Below are 20,068 nucleotides of genomic sequence, written 5' to 3' on the forward strand. Positions count from 1 at the left end.
AACAATCAGCGCAGGATTTCGCATATTTTTGGCAAGCAGTGAAAAGAGGGAATCCGGCTCTTGCCAACATCCTTGCTTTTGGTACAGATGAAGACGAAGCACTTTCTAGCGGGATTCTTAAGGAAACGAGTGGAAAGACCATTTACCTTTTGGGCAAAGAGCATGCCCAAGCAAATGTAGATAAAAAATTGCAGTCGTTAAATTTTCCTTCAATCCAAAAAAAAATTATCCTGAGTGATATTTTCGGTGGTGCCACGTGCAAAGAAGAAGATACGGAAGCGAAAGTACTCATATTTACAACCGTAAGCTACTGCAACTGAAATCAAAATGGCTTCAAATAGAAAAGGAACACACCAGCAATCGTCCCGCGAGTCAGTTCGTGGATTATTTTGAAACTCATAAAGAGAAGCAAATGAGGGCAAAATGATTAAAAACGTTCGAAAGCAAGCTTCCATTGACGGAGTGTGCGGCCAAAATCCAATTGAGTGGCAAAACGTCTTGTCAAAAGATGAAATATCCGCCCACGTGCATTCAGAGGGTCGTAGTCATCGAGACGCGACACTTTCAGAGTGCCTAGATGCCTTGAAAGCATGCAGTATCCGTTTATTTAGCAATGTTGTCAAAGCCATATATGATGACGGTCCTTACGTCCTAGCACCAGCTTACCACATGTTTCGTAAAACATATGCCGATTGGAAAGGCATGTCATCAGACGAACGAAAGATGCATATCGCAGCATTCATGGCTTACATTCCTACCGACGATGTACTCTTGCGCTCCGGAGTTCGAAGTGCAGAAAACAAGGAATCCATTCCAACTATTTCCCTGTTAGATGACGAATCACCTGGTTTATCTACGTCAGCACCTAAACAAGATTATCTTCAAGTGTCACAACAAATCTCGAATTCTCCTCCACCAAATTTCTACCATCGGTCCAAGCCAGAGGTTAAAGGCCACGACGTTCTAGACAAACCACGACGCACGCTTTCGTATCGCTTCAAGAAGCTTCGGTTCTAAATGATGTTTTGCCTCCTCACCTTTTAGCAGATGCTTTTAATAAAGCCTTAATTTTTGGGTACAGTTAATAAGAAACGCGATACGACTTTAATTGTGACAAGTATACTCAGTTCAACACTTGGTTTATTATGGAATAAGGTCATAGCCTCGACGGCAGACAAACTGAAAGACGGCGAAATTCGTAAGATTGTCGTACGCGAGTTATAATGATATCAAGTCTAAAATCGATGGCCTTTCTAGATCAACTTCACTCGCCAGTTATAATTTTCTAGAAGAAGGAATAGAGTTACTCAGTGTTTCTCTCGATAAATCAAATCTTTAGCAGAAAGAGAGCGAAACTCAGGACGAACCAGGTGAACTTTCGAGCGTTATTCTGTCTGGTATCTTAAACCAAGCAATAGAGCTTCCTCCAGCCAGGAAAAAGCTTAAAATCAACTCGGACAGAGAGTTAGAAACTCCGAGAAAAAGATTCGAGGAAGCGCGCAAGGCAGCAACCACTGCTTTCTGGAATGAGGCATTTAGTATCGAAGATCGAATTTTTTGCAGCGAAGCTACGAATAGTTTCAAAAATAGTGGAACATCTCGATTATCCTGAGACCGCAATCACCGAATGTTTATCGTTTTGGAAGAAGCTGCATAGCTTACAAGCCATTCAACTGATTCAAGAGATATTCTCAGTGTCTTTGAACGATGGAGTCAAATCGTTGTTGAATAAAACTCAACGGGTGGAGAACGTCTGTCGGTTATGTTAATCAACTATGTGTTGTTTCAATATGTTTGCAAATTCAGTAATAAATGTTCATTTGAAGTGTCCGCCTGCATGCCAACGATTGAACTTCCCACTCGCAGTTTTCATTCAATAATAAGCTGGCACGAAATTTCAGCAAGAAATTCTATAAAAGAGGAATTGCCTCATCCTCCAAACGAACAGACCCTTCATGAAAAAAAAGAGCTTCTCCATATGCTGTGAACAGTCAGGGGGTGTTCTTACTTTCCCTCGTACTCCGCCTTATGAGAAAATTATGATTATCCAGGAGGAAGGAAAAATTAAACGGATTGAATTACCTGAATTTACAGGCAATATTTTAATGGCCCTTTCTGTTGATATCAATAACAATGTTTACGTGCTAAAAACATACTGGTGAAGGATTCCTGTTGACGATATTGAACGAGAATTACAATGTAAAAGCAGAAGACAAATTAGATTTGCTCGAGGACAAAATATCTTCTGTAGTTAGAATCGCAATATGCAAAGACGATGATGTCATCATCATCCAACACAGAGGCCTGATGTGTATGTTTGTAACAAGATGTGTCAATTGAAATACAAATTTGACAACGACTCAAGTGAGGCATTTTCATTGAGTATTTCCCAGCAGAATGAAATCATGATACCAACAAACGATCATACGGCAGTTCAAATATACACCAAGGAAGGAAATCTGAAGACAACAATAAAAGTCCCAGACCATCATAAAGTTGTCAGAGTGGCATTTCACTAGGTTATTTGTAAAATATTGGTTCTAACCGTGGTAGGGGAAAAAATTCCTATTTCTTTCTGCGCTACCCTGAAGCAGGCGGGAAGCTGGAAACTCTTACCTTCTTTTGTAAAGTTGTCGATGTGCAGTATCCATATCTGGTATCCCATCCCAATGGCCCTATTGTTGTTGTAAGAGAAGGAAACTTCACTTACCTATGATGAGACTCAATTGTTATAAACAACCATTTTCTGCCTAAAACACAGTAAGTAAGGAACACAAGCGTAACTTATATTTAAATATTGATCCAAAAAACGTTCTTTGATCTTGAAATTAAATTAAAGATAATCATGTTTTTGTCTATCGTTTTATGCCAAATTTTTCCAGGCTTATTTTTTCGGTGAAGCCAAAAAACGAATTAATAATTATGACGAAGTTTCTATCCATGTGCATGATGATACGATTTTAATTCAACGCCAATGTTTCTTCATATGAATTGATTTTTGTATCAAATAACCGAAGACATGCGGATCTCGTTCAAGTAAACTTTCCTATTCATAATGGAATATTGAGGGTACGTGACATTTTACTAAACCTTTGTGACGATTTGCTGACAAGTGCAATTTTCGTAATTCGGGTGTTTGTGTACATTGACATATTCCAACTTCGCAGGCCAGGCTATTCTACCTACGCTCCACGACCCACGCTGCGGCAAAAACCCTGGTTAAGGCTGGTCATGTGACAACGCAAAAATTTTTAATTAGCGGTTAGTTCATATGCAAGGGAGGGGCGGAAAAGGGCTATCTTTAAAGGCTAGTTTCCACTCAGGAAAATTCTCCTTTGGATCGGAGGGGACGGAAAAGTTTCTTTTGTATAAACGCCGCCTGAGAACTCAGCGACAAAAGAAATTTTACTGTCCATTCCGATCCAAAGGAGATTTTTCCTGAGTGGAAACTAGCCTTAAAACCAGTTACGGGGAATCGAGGAAGGGAACGGGGGACGATAAAACAAGGAATAGGAAAAGCCAGAATCTTTAAAACAAGGAAAGGGAAAAGCCGGAATCTTTAAATCAAGGAATGAGAAAAGCCGGAATCTTAAAAACAAAGAATGGGAAGAGCCGGGATCTTTAAAACAAGGAACGAGGAAAGCCGGAATCGTTAAAACAAGGATAGAGAAAAGCCGGAATCTTACGGCTGGAAGTTTGTAACTAAATTAGTTACTCAATTTCCGCGCGAAATACAAAATATGGCAATTTGGCATGGCTATATTTCCGTATTTTACCAATTAAAGTTGTCAAAGATCTTTTCCGTCAGTTCACTCAATTGCTTTCAAAGAAGATGCTCGAAAATTTTGTCAACGGTTATCAGTATGGTAACCGGTGCTCTAATTGGTTTTGGAAAGGCGATCGCCCTTTTTGTGCACTGAAATCCATTCATCCCGTTTCCAGTCCAACGGTCACACTCCATGTCGGATTACTTTATTGTATAATGCATTAAGCTTGCCTCCTCCGCAGGCATCTCTTATGTATTTATATTAGGCATTTATAATTGGCTTTGGTTAGCTTTGTCGGGGAGCGAGAAAAAAAATTGCTGATCTCTCCCACTTTTTCCTCGCCTTCCCCGACACAGCTAACCCAAGCGAAATATAAATGCCTAATATTAATACATAAGATATGCTTGCGGAGGAGGCTAGCATTAAGCATAGTAGAGACTTCTTCTGCTATCTTTCGTTAAGCAATAGGAGGTATAATATCGGGTCCTGTAGCCTTGTTTGGATTTAGCTCTTGGTTTGAATAGCCAACAACATTCCATCATAATCAAATTAATTTTAATGTAATAAATATATCTAGTTATGTTAGTCATTAAGTTAATAAAAGGATACTGTACGAGTGACTGCTAATCAGTTAAGCGTCAGGAGAAGTACGAGATAGAACGAACGGTTGATTTACAAATAGTTGTGTTAGACAAAGTCCTACGGGGATCCACCCTTCAGGTACTGAACTTTATCTGTTTGCATGTATGTTTGTAGTGTGATTAGTGTTTATGTTAATGTTTAAGTTTAGTTTGATTCATCGTATGAACTAAGAAAATGATTGGAATGCATGTATCTTTATACCTTTTACTTATATATAGTTAAATTAATCTTTTCTATAGAATATATTTTCAATAAATATTAAAGAAATTCCCGTTCGACTTGCGTTTAAAGTAGCAGTGCCAAACAGCTCTCGTAATGAACCCAAAACGTCAGAACATGTAATCTCTCTAAAGCTGAATAAATTATCGTACCATTTATCTTGAATTTTACTACGCTACTAGTTGTGTGTAGGGTATTGAGCGTTGCATTTCAATACATGAAATCGGTGCTGTTATCAGAAAAATCCATAACTTATCTACTCGTTCACATATATCAAAAGAAGATGGCAGCAGTAATTGAAAATGTAAACATGTCTTAATATGTACCTCTCCAATAGCGACATCTCTCTGATATGAACATATCAAGTCAAGTCCGGAATTGCAAAGTTAACCCATCCCCTGCTAATGATGTGATTTATTGCAAGTGCGTGAAGAGATAAACAATTGTGATATCAACAGCCCGTGTAACTCAGATATATTTACTAGTCAAGGCCCTGTAAAGGAGTTTGTGTGCATTTCATGCAAAACAGGTTATCTCAATTGTTTTCGGGTAAAATGACCATGGCGGTCATAACCGCCATAGCTCTAAATCCTGAATTATCAAAGCTACAGTCTTTCTGAATTGCTTATATGGTTCAGAATGGTTGCTTTTAGGGGTGGTCACTGGAGGGTGAAATTATCATCAGTTTTATATTTTACAAGCAAATTATGTTTACCATTCCAGGTCAACTGCTAATTAGGCATAAAATTACTGATTCACCCGGAAAAGTCTAATTTTTTCTATTTTCTAAAAATGTTCGCCATATGATGAAAAAAATGCTTTTAATATATTTATTATAAATTTCCAAAGAAATAACGATGTTTTGTTGCGATACGACATATTTCATTTCACTTAACCCCCACTAAAACACAATTTCAGCCATATTTTGCAAATTTAATCGCTGTTTTTCGTCGTCCGTCGCAAGCGCCTTCTAAACATGGTACTCTAACACGACTCTAGTTGACTAAAGAATTCTTTTCGCCATTGATTTCATCAATTATGTCGCCATTGCAATGGCATAATCCTCAACAACTCCACCAAGTCCACCTTCGTTAATCAAGCCATTTTCAATATTGTAGTAAATCACATCTGTAAGTCAAAAGCAATTGCTTGTCAATACAAAACAACTTTATACTGAAATATGTAAAGTAGAATGGATATTAGAATAAAAACAAATTAAAAAAAATGTTCGTGATATTTGTAGCAATACAATCGACTTGCAAACTTCAACAAATGTTTTAATTCCCATCGACAACTCTGGTGACGGGTTGCAAATTTTAAGGTTGGGAAGGTTTGACTTGGCTTTCTTTGATAATTTTCCACTTGGTGAGTTTTTCTCTCCAAATGTTGCACTTTCTCTTCATGTCACAGATGTTTCAAAATATAAAGTGATTTTTTTTTATAGAGATGAATGAAAGAGTGCAATGGAATAATGGTTTTCAGTCGAGGCCTAAAGAGAAGTCTTTCAGCACTTTTTGTAAATAGTATAGCTAGTAATTTTCAATAAGTGACCGTAAGTAAGAACGGGTTCAAACGGCTCACTCCTTTCACTTACTTGCGAATGCCACTACAGAGAGAAAGATACATAAATATATGCGAGTGAATAATACTGATTATTACTGAAAATGAAAAAAATGAGGAATGATCTAGCAACGGCTTCAGCCAGTGCTTCTTCTCTCAGCAATAAAAAACTCCATAATTCGAAACTCGCTAAAGTGCAAAATTAATGTTTCGAAGTTTTCTGAGCGTCATTTAGTAATACCAGCAAAGTGGTGTTCAAGGTTTTGAAGTATACGATACTTCATCAAATTTAGATTAAAATTTAAATTACAATTAATGTATCCTACCTTTCATTTGTGCTATCGGAAACTGCAGTAGAACGAGATTGAAGCTATAAACACAAATTGAAAATACCAGTTACGGATTTTTGTTAAGCGTTGCAAAGTATTCTACAAACATCGTGCTTATAAAATGTCTCAATATTTTGAACCATGTTTCATGGTATTTGTTTTCAAGAAATAATAGATGGACAGAAGAAACAAAAATGAGGCTCACATCAAATCTCATAGTTGGAGAAAGAATAAAATTAGACCTCTAGATGTCACCCAACCAGGTTGATCTTTTTTGTTATTTTCGGAATAATTTTATTCATAAAATTTTATCATGTTCGCTCTCTGTTGTCATTTCCTACCATCTGTTGAGACCTCTGTGCCGCTAGGCAAGCTACAGCGAAAGAGCACTGGCTTCCACTGTGATATCTTATCTGTGAAGTCTTATCAATGCCCGTTTCGTTGAAGAAACGATGAACCAAGATTCAACTTCGCGTCATAAAATCTTTGAAACATCAGCCCGACTTTCTTCATATTTCAACTGAAGGCATTTCCGTGAAGTACTTTAGATAAAAAAGTCATTTATATCCGGATTGGGTTCCTCCTCCAGGGCAAGAGTCGTGCATTGACCACGTGATAACGAAACATTCTGAGCTCATCAGTGAAGGATGAACAATTGTAAAGGTTGTATTGCAACTCATAAGAATTACCAAAGGATATATTTTGTAAAATCTATTATATTACGAGCGTCTTTCTTAAGTCTAGCGACCTACATTGTTCCGGTACCGCATGAGAAACTCTAGCTCGAATCCTCTTGATCTGACGTATTCTTTGTAACCAATTACAGCCTAGGTATCTGTAGTTTTCTTCTGATTTTGGTGAATAACTGACGCAATCTTAAAAAGAAAAACATTCGTATACCGTCAATATCACATCCGGACATTTAAATTGCCCTAAGTTACTGACCAAATTTATTTAACATGCATTGCAATATGACGAACCAACTTCGACAGGTTTTTATCGGAAATAACTCTAGGGCCATAATTTGTATTGTTTAGAATATCCCTGAGTTCATCTTTAACGTTCAAACACACGATATTACTGTCGTTATCAATGGAAATGTCAAATACGTTCCTAAGAGCTTTCACTAGAAGAATATTAAAACTTGGTCGCTCTTGCAAATATATTTTGTTGTTTAAGCATGAATACGCTGGGCAGACAGTGTATGCCAATTTAAACAATGATACTGAAAGAATTTTCCTTACCTGACTAATTGAGGCCTCGTTTTTGTTTCTCTTAAGCTCAACTTTTAAAACCTCAGGCTCCGTGCCCTTCTGCAGTGAATCATCTCACACAAACACTTTTCCTGCCGAACAATATGCGCATGACATGTTCGAAGTTGCCCGCTTGTTGACCGTAACCGTGATTAACACATTGCCAAGCAACCAACTTCTTGACGCTCCATTGCGCAGGAGTCGTTCAACAACTGCAGTTCTATAAAAACAACAAAATAGTCATCTTCCCTGAAACACAGTGCAGAAAAATACGAAACCAACATACAGACCTTTTTGGTTGGGTCAAATAAGAAGAAAATGTATATTTGACCATCATATCACCCACGATTTCCATCATCTCTGAACTAAGTGTGTTGCTTGAGTCTTCCTTTGATTTCTCAAGGGAGTTTGGGAGTGAATGGAATTTGGTGGGGGATTAGTGACTAAGGGTATGGGTTTGCAGCATCTGAAGATATATCTGCGTTGTTAAGACTCTAAAGGAATACAAGGACAAATGATTGAAAACGAGCTTGCATATAAGCAAAATTATGTAACATGAAATGGACAAGTTTATGTAACAACACTGCCTAAGCTGTATAAAGTTTAAACACCACTTCTTAATATCTATTGAAAATTTAGCAAGCAATCTCCGTGGCCATAGAATGACATGTGGACTTACTTTTGTAATCAATGGCACGAATTGTTTTCTTAACAACAGTGGACAGTTGACAAACCAGGATGAAATGACATTATCAGCAAGAGTTACCGTGTATTGAGAGTATCTAAGGTGAAACATATCAGTTCGTTTATATTTTATTCAATTTCACAAAGCCAATAATATAAAGTTTGAGATGTTATCGCGTTAAACAAACCTCGATGATGCTGTGTGAGGCAAACATATTCCAATGACTTGTTTCAAATGGATCGCTGTGAAGTTTTTGTACTAATCACGAAGCTTTGACAATGCTATTTAAACGTTTTAAAAGAATGTTAGCAACTTTTCGTCGAATACGATTGAGTGTTTATACAACCTAGCTCTCCTTAGGGGGTACATTGATATTTCATAAAAGATTTCTTAATTTCTGTAACTTCAAGAAACATACCAGAGAGAAATTCTAACAGTGGTATGACAACTTGAGGCGTTGGCGAAAGTTTAGTAAACTTTTCCAGATATGTTGGGAGCAGCCTAAGGACAGAAAATTTAGAAATTATTACCCAAATAATCTTGTGAAGGAGTATCTCGCATAACAAGAGACGTTACATTTAGGCTGGAGTTTATTGAAAAACATTTCTGTAAATTCACTGAGCACATTATCAAGGCACGATTTCAAATATCTCCAAAGTAATAAACTTCTAAAACGCTGCAATTACTTAAATCAACTTCATTCTTTACAAAGTGCTAATGGACATAAAAAACGTCTCAAATTCCAGACAATCTTAAGTAGCCATACCTTGCCATAACTGAAGACATTTCTAACATACATATGGTGAGACAAGATACGCTTAACGTCGTGGAATGAGCAACCAAACCAATCTCCAAAGTACGCATCAGACAAAACTAGACGAAATATACAACAACGTTTAAGCGAGAACAGACAACCGCTGAAAATAAAGTGAAGCAGGTTCTTACCTGTTCATCTTGCCCAATAAAAATGTGGTACGTACACAGCTCTGTTAATACCTGCACATGTTACAATAAAATATCCAATTAAATCATTAGTAGTATGATATAATTATGGTATAAATTGGTTATGCTATGGTATGGTGTGATATAATTATGGTATGATATGGTTATCGTATGGTATGATTTGGTCATGGTATGGTATGGTGTGATATAATTTTGGGATTATATGGTTATCGTATGGTATGATATGGTTATCGTATGGTATGATTTGGTTATGGTTAGTTATGGTATGATATGATTATATGATATGATTATATGATATGATTATATGATATGATGTGGTATGGTTATGGTTATGGTATGGTATGGTTTTGGTATAGTTATGGTAAGATATTGATAGATGCAAAAAACTGAATGATAAGAACCGTACTGGAAAAATTCTAGCGTACAAATGAGGTCGGCGCATATCATGAGGAACACGAAATAATCCAGGAAGAAAATCATAATTTCAAACCTGAATGCAAAGTAAAATTTTTAGTTCATGATTTTAGTGTGAAAAGTGCACAACTTTACATCCCTTACCATTTTAGATAACACTGTACATATTGAACGTAAGTAGTGCTTTCGAGAATGTATCAAGTTTTTATCTTGCAGTGCCTCCGGAAAGTTTCTCAGAACAACATCCAACACCTCCCATTCCAATTTCTAGAAAATGAAGAAAGTTGAACTTCAATCGAAACTTAATGCCAGATGATATATTATGATAGAAAAGTTTACCTGTTGTAAGCACACAGGAATAACATTCATCGCCTCGCTGTAAGGCAGTGAAACAATCCCGGTTGTCTTATCTTCTGCAGAACTAAAAAAAATGAGAATGTATTACACTAACAAGAAAAGGAATTTTGGAAGCAGAATAGCTGACATGCCTTGCACTATCATCATTAACCAACGTTTTCCTCTCAGAACAATTAACATGCGAAGTGAATTTGACTTTTCCACTTTTGTCTTGCACAAGGCCTTGACGTTGTCAGCTCGCAGACTGAGAAAACATTGAAGAATCTTTACAAAAAAACAATGTAAGACATCATAGAAAAATCGCAAGAAATAACATTGAATTTGGCTTACCACAAGTCGTATCTCCGATGCAATAGACGTCCGATAGCCATTGTCATAATGAGTTTTTATGTGGTACACTAATATATTGAATATTCGTTCTGCAATTACATAATAGGAAAGGGAGAATAAAAAAAAATTTTATATAGCATCAGTGTAAAATGAATGATGGAACTGCACAGCAAAATATGGTGTAGGCATAACACGTGGCCCTGCGAAGTAGTTGGCACTAAGAACCATGCTGTCATGCCTGCCATCACCAGATATCATCAGATAATCTTGGTTTTTTAATGTTGAAAATAATCCGTTTTGATACTTTTTCCTATGAAGATATATCACAGGGAATATTTTTTTCCTACAATTATTATATACAAGTACTATAATATCTAATTCCCGTCTGGTCCCTATTAGGCTATTACTCCTGACAATATTGTCGCACAGAAGAAAAACATTAAATATCTCAGCAAGTATTTGGGCTAAAGACCCCGGAATACCAGTAAACGATAGCGGTTAAAACGATTCTTGGAATAGTATATTCCAACCAGCATATAGTTATAACCTGCATTTGTATTATACGTGAAAATAAGAATTAAAATAATAGCTTGCTTTGTTATCTGAAATTACTCACCCATTGCAAGATATATTTTGGAAATTCCATATTTTTTCGCTTTTTTGGTCTCTGTTGTCTTCAAAATGTCTAGAATTTGACATGTTATCATTCTGTTTTAATTCTGAGTAATTCTTGGTGTAGTATGTGCAAAATAATCATTTTATAAGTTCTAAGCGATAATCATTGCTAATCACGTGCTTAAGGCAAGCTCGAATCGGACCTAGGTCAGATTTTTGGCTTTTGGCCCGAAATTTTTGTGAAATATTATTGCCCGTGATGCGATAATTCATATCATCAGGTATGTTTATATAAAAAATGGGCAAAAATCTTCTAAAGGCTTGATTTTGACGCTAAAGATATCAAAATAATCCTGAATATGTGAGCTAAACCACTGCAACCGGCTTTCGTTTGCATTTGGGCAATATCCAAAGAATTAGGCCGCTTTGATGTGTAATATTGAATATATACAACACGTGAATATCGTAGCTGTGAATAGCTATGTATGCATGGCGGTAAAACGCCGTATTTCCACTGGAATTTGCAATATTTAGCCTTGAAATTTACTACATTTACGAATTTGTCAGTTTGCTATATTTACTATTATTCCATGCCATGCCCAATTCTACAATATTCTGAAAGGTTCAGTAGTTAAATGTACCACAGAATTCAAGTGCTACAACAGTTTGAGAGATTTACTTGCCTTTTAAATTCCGACTTTCCTGTTCGATGGGGTTCTAAAGCTGGTAGGGGAAAAGCCTTTTAATAATGATTGAACTGTAATTTCTTGTGAACTTCATGAGAGAAATAATCGAACAAATACACTCATACTGTGATACATTGGCTTGGAATATGCTCCAAAACGTGTGAAATCGAACATTTGTTGTGCAATCACCTTGCAAATATCAAAGAAACGGTATCAAATTTTGAATATAGATTAACCAATCTGATTGGTTTTTATTGAACCAATCGTGGAGTACAAAAATTGACCAATGACAAATTGACCTGTGTACAGAAATAACCAATCAAGTTGTCTTAATTTTGCTGAATTATGCAAGAGCCTACAGGCTATAAAACAGAGCCGTCTGCGACCGTTTTTCTCAGGTAAGTGAGTTCTTTCTTTAGGTAGGATCAAGGTATGTATAATTAATTTTTTAAATAGAAGTAGACCCCGTGGCCCCGCTGTTAGCTAAGAATCTCTGTCCCCGTATCTGGAAACACGGCTCACTGCTTGTCTAACTGTGTTTTGCTTTTCGTTTTCTAGGGAGCTACTAATAATTTTTTTTGTGTTTTTCAGACAAAGACGATCGTAGTTTAGTTTCAGTATCCAACCCTAAGAAGCCACCCCATATCCATGCCGTCAGTTAAACCCCAGCCAGCAATTGCCTTCATGCTAATTGTGATGCTTCATTTTCTAGGAACAACTCACCATATTTTTTGTCGTTTCAGCTACAGAGTTAGTGGGTTGTGGGTTGTTGGATGTTGTGTCGTCGGTTGTGTGTTTTGTGTTGTGTTGTGTTGTACTGTCTTGTCCTCTACGTTTCGTATTGTCTGCCAGTCGGTTTGGGAGAAGCCCTGTAGCTCTCTCTTTTTCCTGGCCACACAAAGAACACATTTTGCGGATACTCCTTTTTAGGAGTTCATGGGTTCGAATCCCATGAATGTGTCAATTTTGCGCTGATATCTAATGTGGTCCGTCTCAAATACAAAAGCACAACATCCAACGGACAATCTGCATCCTTTCATCACACCAACTACAAGTGTTGTCCTCATACAAAGAATGGAACTTCCAACGGAGCAAAGAGTAACCAATACCCAAGATGAAGTTCTTGTACCTTCTCAAACAGGACAGAATGCGGCACTTGTTAATGAAGTATTCTCGATGTTTAAGGGATCCTCTCAGTTAGACGTCCGATCAGAGGATATTTCAAAGTGGTAAGCTCATTTAAACTTGTGATTACTCTGCGAATACTTCACCCATTTTAATAAATATGAGACCACTAAACTCATTGCTGTCCGGTCGTAAACGGCGCACACAGATAATTTCGGTTTTATCTGGAAGTGTTTTATCAATTCAACTAGAAATTGTATTATCTTAAAGAAAAAACATTTACCTATTTGTATAACTTTAGTTCATTTCAAAAGCTTTCCTATAAGCCAAGATATTTATTGCAGAACTTGTACTTTTTAAATTGAATGTTAGAGAAGCAAAAATACGCAAAGCCTTCCAAAAATCTCGCCTAAAAACCTCCAAATATTTGTAGCTTACATTGGGATCAATATTTTCATATATTTTACTCGAAATACAGTTGCTTTGGCGATTTGTAGTGATATTTCCAACAAATGTGTTTACAAACGGAAACCCGAAAATGTGCATATAATTATCACCATATTAGCGAAAATTTGACAATTATGACCTCTAGGGACAATTTTACCCAGAAATCGATTTCTGGGCTTATTTTACCCCCACGGGGTAGGCAACATTACGTTTTTGACACCTCTAACCTCACGCGACAACCACTTGTGCATGCGGCTGAGCAACGCCTCGCTATACACAATAACAAATAAAAAAATCTATATTTTTCGAGTTTTTCTGCCCATCCTGACTTAAATCCTATCAGAAAAGATAACTAATGCCTTTACAGTTTATATGTAACGGTTAAAAGACGACAGGATAAAAAATAACGAAGAAAATAACGAAATTCCAAAGGCGAGTTATATTTCCATTTTGTAATCCTGTGTAATTTGATATGATTTTTAGAGCTGCACTGCAGTGTCAGGTTAACAGCAATATTGATTAATTTCTTGATTAGAAATTTTCGAGCTATATTTTGGTGGTATTTTTGTGCTTTTTAAATTAAACGGATTAATTTCAACATTAAAAAACCAAGATGATTTCATGATATCTGGTGATGGAAGCATGACAGCATGGGTCATAGCGCTAAGTATTATGCGTACACAATATTTCACTGGTGTTATAAAAAATAGATTTTTTTCTCCCTTTCCTATTATGTAATTGCATTTACCAATATATATGTAACTGTCAGGGGTTGGGGTATTATGTGAATATGAAAGAAAACAACCTGCATTTTGTTCTGTATATTCTTGTGTTATAGAAGTCAAAAATACATGCTGTTACTATACTGTATAGGCCCTTGTGATTCATATACAATTATAGTTTCAATTGTGGTGATAGTTATGTTCTTGTAATCTCAATTGTAGATTCTATGGCATATAGAGTCGAATTGGTACGGCAAAATATCTTTGAGAATTGAAGTTTATGGCGGTTCTTCAGGTATGTTCTGGCAATTCACTGAAATACTATTTGTTCGCTAAGGAATGTTGTCCCATGGTAGCGGTACGCATGAACCTGGGATATCACAATGCTGATAGCCTCACAACCCTGGACAATAATATAATAATTTACTTGTTCCTTGTGTTTCAATTTTAGATCAAATAAAGTATGGCAACCCAGGAGTTGCTAACAATTATTACCTTTCTCTTATCACTGACTACACCTCCATCCATCGCTGTGCCATACATGGATTTGATGGACTGACATACCAAGCAAGGTAAATATTGCAGGCTACATGGTATATGTTCAGTTTATTATTATGTCATACTAGTCAGGGTTAGCTGGATTAATAAGCAAGGCTTCTACAGATTACCCTGTCACGTTATATGCATCACATCATTTCCATGCGGTCATATATAACTTTTAATGTGTGATTAAGATTAATTGTTTAACAAATTATTCATTTCATTAGAGACTCGCTGGTGGAAAATGTCCTATCACCAACTGTAACCGCGCTTTACATCCGCATTCATCCAAAGACATGGTACGCAACATATCTTTGAGAATTGAAGTTTATAGCTGTTTTTCAGCTTTATAGGTATGTTCTAGCAATTCACTGAAATACTATTTGTTCACTAAGGAATGAGAAATGACTGAGAGATCCATCTGACTGAAATATATAGCGAAAATTTTTCAATAAGTGGCTTATGTAAGAGCGAGTTTTTGATTTAGAAATAAATTCTTTACACCCTACCGGCGGGTTTGTCAGGTTTTTTACTAACTTAGGTGCATTGGAATACAAGTAAAAATAAGGCGTGTTTTAGAAGTTATACCTGGACGAGGAATCCAGCATATCATTATGAGAAACAAAGCTATTATAGCGGTATATACTCAGGGCTATCACAATCAAGTTTAGTGTTATCGCTTTATTTCAATGTTTGCTGCACGGTCGGATTCTCACAATTAAAAGAAAATCAAGCGAAAAGTTTCACACGTACAAAAGTATAGGTATGGAACTGGGGCCGGTTGTTCGAAAGATGGATAACTTATCCAACGGATAAGTCCTATCCAACGGATAAATCTTGATAGTTATCCATTGGATAAAAACGCGTTGCAGGAAGCGTGGATAGTGAAGTGGATAGCTATCCAATAGATAAGTTAAAATTTACCAGAAGAAAACAGGATTTTTCTGAAATTTCGTACCACAACGTCAGCTGTTGCTAAGCATTTACAACATTGAATTCATAATCATTACGAATTCTCGAGTATAGTTACTGAATGGAAAAGACTTGAACAAGTGATTTGCTCGAACTTTGCACTTCACATCATAGTGATTTTATTAATTAAACACATTGCAATTTTATTCCTTGACCTTGCAACGCTTTGCCTTTCGGCCCCATAGCAAATTTAGAAACACTATTTTAATGTTCGTGAATGAAATTACTTAGATATTAGCAAGTTTCCTTGGAATAGGTTGAATCTTTCTTTGCATATTCGCGTTTATAAACTGATTAGAAGCGTATAGTAAATTTACCACCTGTTATAAATGCGAGGATGTCCAAAAAATCGCCGGTCGAACGGAATGTGTAGGCAACGTGAAACGCTGCTGCGACAAATTGCACTTCGAAAACATTTTTAATATATAGTGAATACAATCATGATGTGTATTAGTTTGTTGAAACACAGTAAGAGGAATATTGCATTTTTGTCCTATTTTATATAAATGTTTACAGTGTTACCTTGTATCTTTGAATTTATCCACTGGATAGTGGATTTAAACCACCTCCGGACCTTGGATAAATTTATCCGGTAGATAGCGATTTTTATCCTCTGGTTAAAGTTAGACAAGCTTCGTGCAACCCAAATCACACGCTGGATAAAACTTATCCGTTGGATAGTGAGTTATCCGTTGGATAGCGACTTATCCACCTTTCGAACAACCGGCCCCTGTTCTTTTATTTATCGGAATAACTAGTGATCTTACATGAAGCATTTTCAGTCATGCTGCTAAACTGTCGTGCTGGCTCCACTGAGTATTTTATTTGCTCGCAGAGCCTCGTCTGCGAACGTGACCGTCGGCCAGTCTTCACCATGTACGGTGACAGTTATTTTCTGCCTTTTAACTTGCCGACATGCAATGTTTCAATGCACGGTGAGTTTTCAACTTTACTGAAGGCGCTACTATACAATATGCAATTTTCCTTACAACTTGCAATGCAATTATAACTCCGAAGGATGTTAATTTGTAAAGAGTGTTCGAAATACTAAGGAAACGTTAGCCGATCGTAATAGATGTTCGTATTTGACAACTTTAGATGCCTCAGGAGTAGAATGGTTTTGCAATTTGCAAGGAAAGTTGCGTAGTGTAACAGCGTCTTGAGATTGTTTCGAAAGCTGGTTAAATTTCGATGTAACTTGCAAACATGTAATGTTTCATTGCAATTGCGAGTTGAAAATAAGGGTCATTGGACGGAAGAACGGGACAAGTATCGTAGTTTTCAACATACCTTTTATAAGGGCGGAGACATTGATCTTCCATCCACGGTCAGTTTTATCATTTTTTCTGCTTTTTCTATCATTTCTTTATCCTACAAAAGACAAAAACCTTGTTAAATCGTGAATCAATCTAACACTTTTAAAAGCTTTCTCTCCTAACTGAACTAATTTTATTTATACCGTATAGTTCTATCAGTTCTAAATTGTCCTTCATGGAGGTCCAGTAGGGGTCATCCCGTATTGATCCAGTGTTACTACAGGAGGAAACCTGAACTAAACTGACTTTATTTATGCTGGATAGGTGTATCCGTTCTAAACTTCAACCAAACTAATTCTAACAATTCGAAAAAGCTGGGACTTCAGACGAAAAAGGTCAGCCGATTTTGAAAAATCTTAGATGCGGGGTGTTATAAGGCGGTTAGTAATTTCATCATCACCTTCATCCAAGGATGTTCCAGAGCTTCTGAAACCGTGATGCATTTTCTGTGACCAACAGTAAGCAGTTTTGTTATAAGATCCTTAGCTTCACTGCTAACATTCTTCCAGAGGTTGTTCGGAAATTTATACGACCCTTCTTTGACTTGTTTCTCCAATGGGTTATTTGCCTGCTTTGAAAATAAAGAAGATCCGGAAAGTCTAAAAGACGTTAACTTTTCATTGACGTACTCCAATTTTGAAATGAGGTTAACCTACCTCCAGCTTCATTGCAAATCGTGTTCACTACGTGAATTTGAGTAAACTGAAGTATATGGCATACCAAACATATAACACACGATTTCTTGTAGGATCGTTCTTCAGGCTACGGGATTAACATTTTGGTAGCGAGGTAACTTGGTGTACCACAGAGTGTTTCCATATAGGAATTCTGATCTAAAAAATTAATTGTTATCATTGAGAAACTGTAACAATGAGAAATAACTGAACCTAAAACGTTTGCAGAATGCGCTCGGCTTTCGTAAAACGAAATCACGGACAAAACTCGGAATTGAGATTATAGTGACTTCCAGGATTTGCTGGCAATGGTCACATCGAATGGTTTCTTCAAAGACAATTTAAAGGGCAATTTAAACACAAGTTCAATACACAACCGACACAAACCTTTATAAGCGTTTCGTCATACGAGGAACACAATAAAACATTTTCTGGCTAGAGAAGAAAAAGTTAAATTATGGTCGTTAAAGTTTAGGATATAAAGGCAGTAGTGATAAATAAATTAGGGCGTGCTTACCTTCCAATCCCTGTTAGTGATGCCATTTTCATGTAAATGCTAAAAATACGAAACAGTATGAATAAAGTTAGTTTAGTTCACGCTCCTGCAGTAACACTGGATCAATAACAGATGATCCTTAGCTTGGTGTCATTAAAAGCTCCAATCTCTTCGTGATATTTTCCATAAACTTTAGTCATCGCCTGTGAATGAAATATTCCAATTTGTTTAATTCATTCTTCGAAGGCTACACATGGCTACATTCGCGCTAAACGACATCCTCACCTGAAGGCACATTGCTTTCATAGTTGGTTTAGTTGTCAATAGGAATCAGTGATACAGATCGTTAGACAACTCGAGCCTGAAAACAAAATAGAAAAGTCGATCGAATCTTGAATGGTTTCATCCATGATTCTATACTTCTCTACTACATTCTGCAGGACAAATAACATTGCGTGAACTGTGCAGCAATATAGAGAATAGGGGGAAGCCAGACAGAAAAGCACATGGAAAGTAGTTTGAATATTTGCAAACCCTGATAGATAAATGTCGTGGACTCACACATTTGTTATCGGCGTCTCCTCGTCGTTTTGTTCCAACAAGACTCTCAAATAATAGTCACCTGATAGCAGAGATACGTTAATGAGTTTGATTCCTATCGAGGAATAAGGGGGGGACGCTTTATGAAGAACTGTTAAAAAGCTAGAGCAGTTAGGCTTATCACTAACCTATTTCAGTTCATCAGCTAAACATTCATACAGGACTTCAAACTAAAGGTGATTCCAAAAGACAACGTAGTTTCCACTCAGATCTTTTTCCATTGCAAATGCGTGCAAATCAGATTCGAGTGCCCCAGAAGTTCCTCTCGCGTCTGTCACATTGAAAACATAAGAAATTGTTTCATACTCTTTTACGAGAACAGTTTAGAGAAAGAGGTCAGGACTATTGAATTTGTCTTGTTATACTCATAGCGACAGGAAATCCTCCATTACATTTCCATATCCTATATTTTCAACGGAAACTAACCTTAACTTCGAGACTCACCTTGTAATTCCAAATCAGGTTGTACGCTGTCAGATCTTGACTGAATCTGTAAAAAAGATCCGCTTAAATATCATTGCTTTTTCATCTTTCAAACGACTAGAACATTTTCCCATTTTCTTAATATGAACACTTACTTGTAATAAAAAAACTGGATTTAAATTCTCACATCTTTCCTGGATTTGAATCCTATTTTTGTCCTCCAATGCGAGAGATATCCTTCAAGTTGATTCTTCAACGTTCCCCTCGTTTTTCCAGAGCTCTAAGACACAAGTATAGCACGTGAAATAACAGGCTTATACGTACATGCAAGCATGCATTATGAAATTTTGGAACACGATTGTTGATTTAAAACGTACTTCTGCAAGCTTTACATTGTCACGAATTGATAAACGATCTTCTTCAGTCTCTGGTGGCTGAAGGAAAGATAAAAACTTTCCAACAAAATTGTTTCTTTACAAAAAGGTTTTACACTTCTGAATGAATTACCATTTAATTATTTCGTCAGGGGGCAGTTGGCACAGTTTAAGGATGAATGATGGAGTTTAGTTACCAAAGCAGTTGATATCCCTTAGTCATGAATACGATTGGTTAGTCAGAATCACCTGAATGGGTTTATGTAAATAATGGCCCTCGCAAAAAAGTTTTCAAAGATTTCTTACTTCGTCAGGGCTTTCAAGGTAATAGAGCAAACCAGCAGGCTGTGAAAATCGTATTCAAATTTATTACATAATTGTTTATGAACCAAAAATTATGAACAGGAAATCTCGCATTTAAACTTTCTTGTATATTTTAGACATTAAAAACTATAACTACTTTAATACGAACATTATTCTCGCAAGTAATGCCATTGCTGTTGGATGATGCTATGCCAACAATAATGATTATAAATTACTTATGGAGTATGCTTGTTAG

At 36.6% G+C, this 20,068-nt stretch overlaps 1 protein-coding gene and 1 long non-coding RNA gene across 5 annotated transcripts; both read right to left on the minus strand.

Moving 5' to 3' along the window:
* Positions 1–11,828: 11,828 nt before the first annotated feature.
* Positions 11,829–18,042, minus strand: LOC114543506 (calcium/calmodulin-dependent protein kinase type II delta chain-like). Of its 4 annotated transcripts, XR_003690074.1 has the most exons (5): positions 18,004–18,042; positions 17,663–17,775; positions 17,343–17,513; positions 16,917–16,997; positions 11,829–11,857 (listed from the first exon to the last, which is right to left on the minus strand). XR_003690074.1 is itself a non-coding variant. In XM_028562459.1 (3 exons), exons 1-3 carry the CDS (start codon positions 17,608–17,610, stop codon positions 16,920–16,922), a joined length of 261 nt encoding a protein of 86 aa, XP_028418260.1. In that variant the 5' UTR covers positions 17,611–17,618; the 3' UTR covers positions 16,808–16,919. The 4 variants fall into 4 exon arrangements, 1 of the variants encoding a protein (XP_028418260.1); XR_003690075.1 differs by lacking the exon at positions 11,829–11,857 and having other exon boundaries at positions 16,808–16,997; positions 17,343–17,510; XR_003690073.1 differs by lacking the exon at positions 11,829–11,857 and having other exon boundaries at positions 16,808–16,997.
* A 229-nt stretch (positions 18,043–18,271) lies between these two features.
* On the minus strand, positions 18,272–18,882 carry LOC114543505. Its single transcript, XR_003690072.1, has 4 exons — positions 18,841–18,882; positions 18,674–18,767; positions 18,398–18,473; positions 18,272–18,315 (listed from the first exon to the last, which is right to left on the minus strand). It is a non-coding gene; the product is annotated as an uncharacterized LOC114543505 (long non-coding RNA).
* Between the last annotated feature and the right edge of the window lie 1,186 nt (positions 18,883–20,068).

The sequence above is a fragment of the Dendronephthya gigantea genome, unplaced genomic scaffold, assembly GCF_004324835.1.
Source record: "Dendronephthya gigantea isolate DGI-Jeju-01 unplaced genomic scaffold, DenGig_1.0 000469F, whole genome shotgun sequence".
In the NCBI taxonomy this organism is placed as follows: Eukaryota; Metazoa; Cnidaria; class Anthozoa; order Malacalcyonacea; family Nephtheidae; genus Dendronephthya; species Dendronephthya gigantea.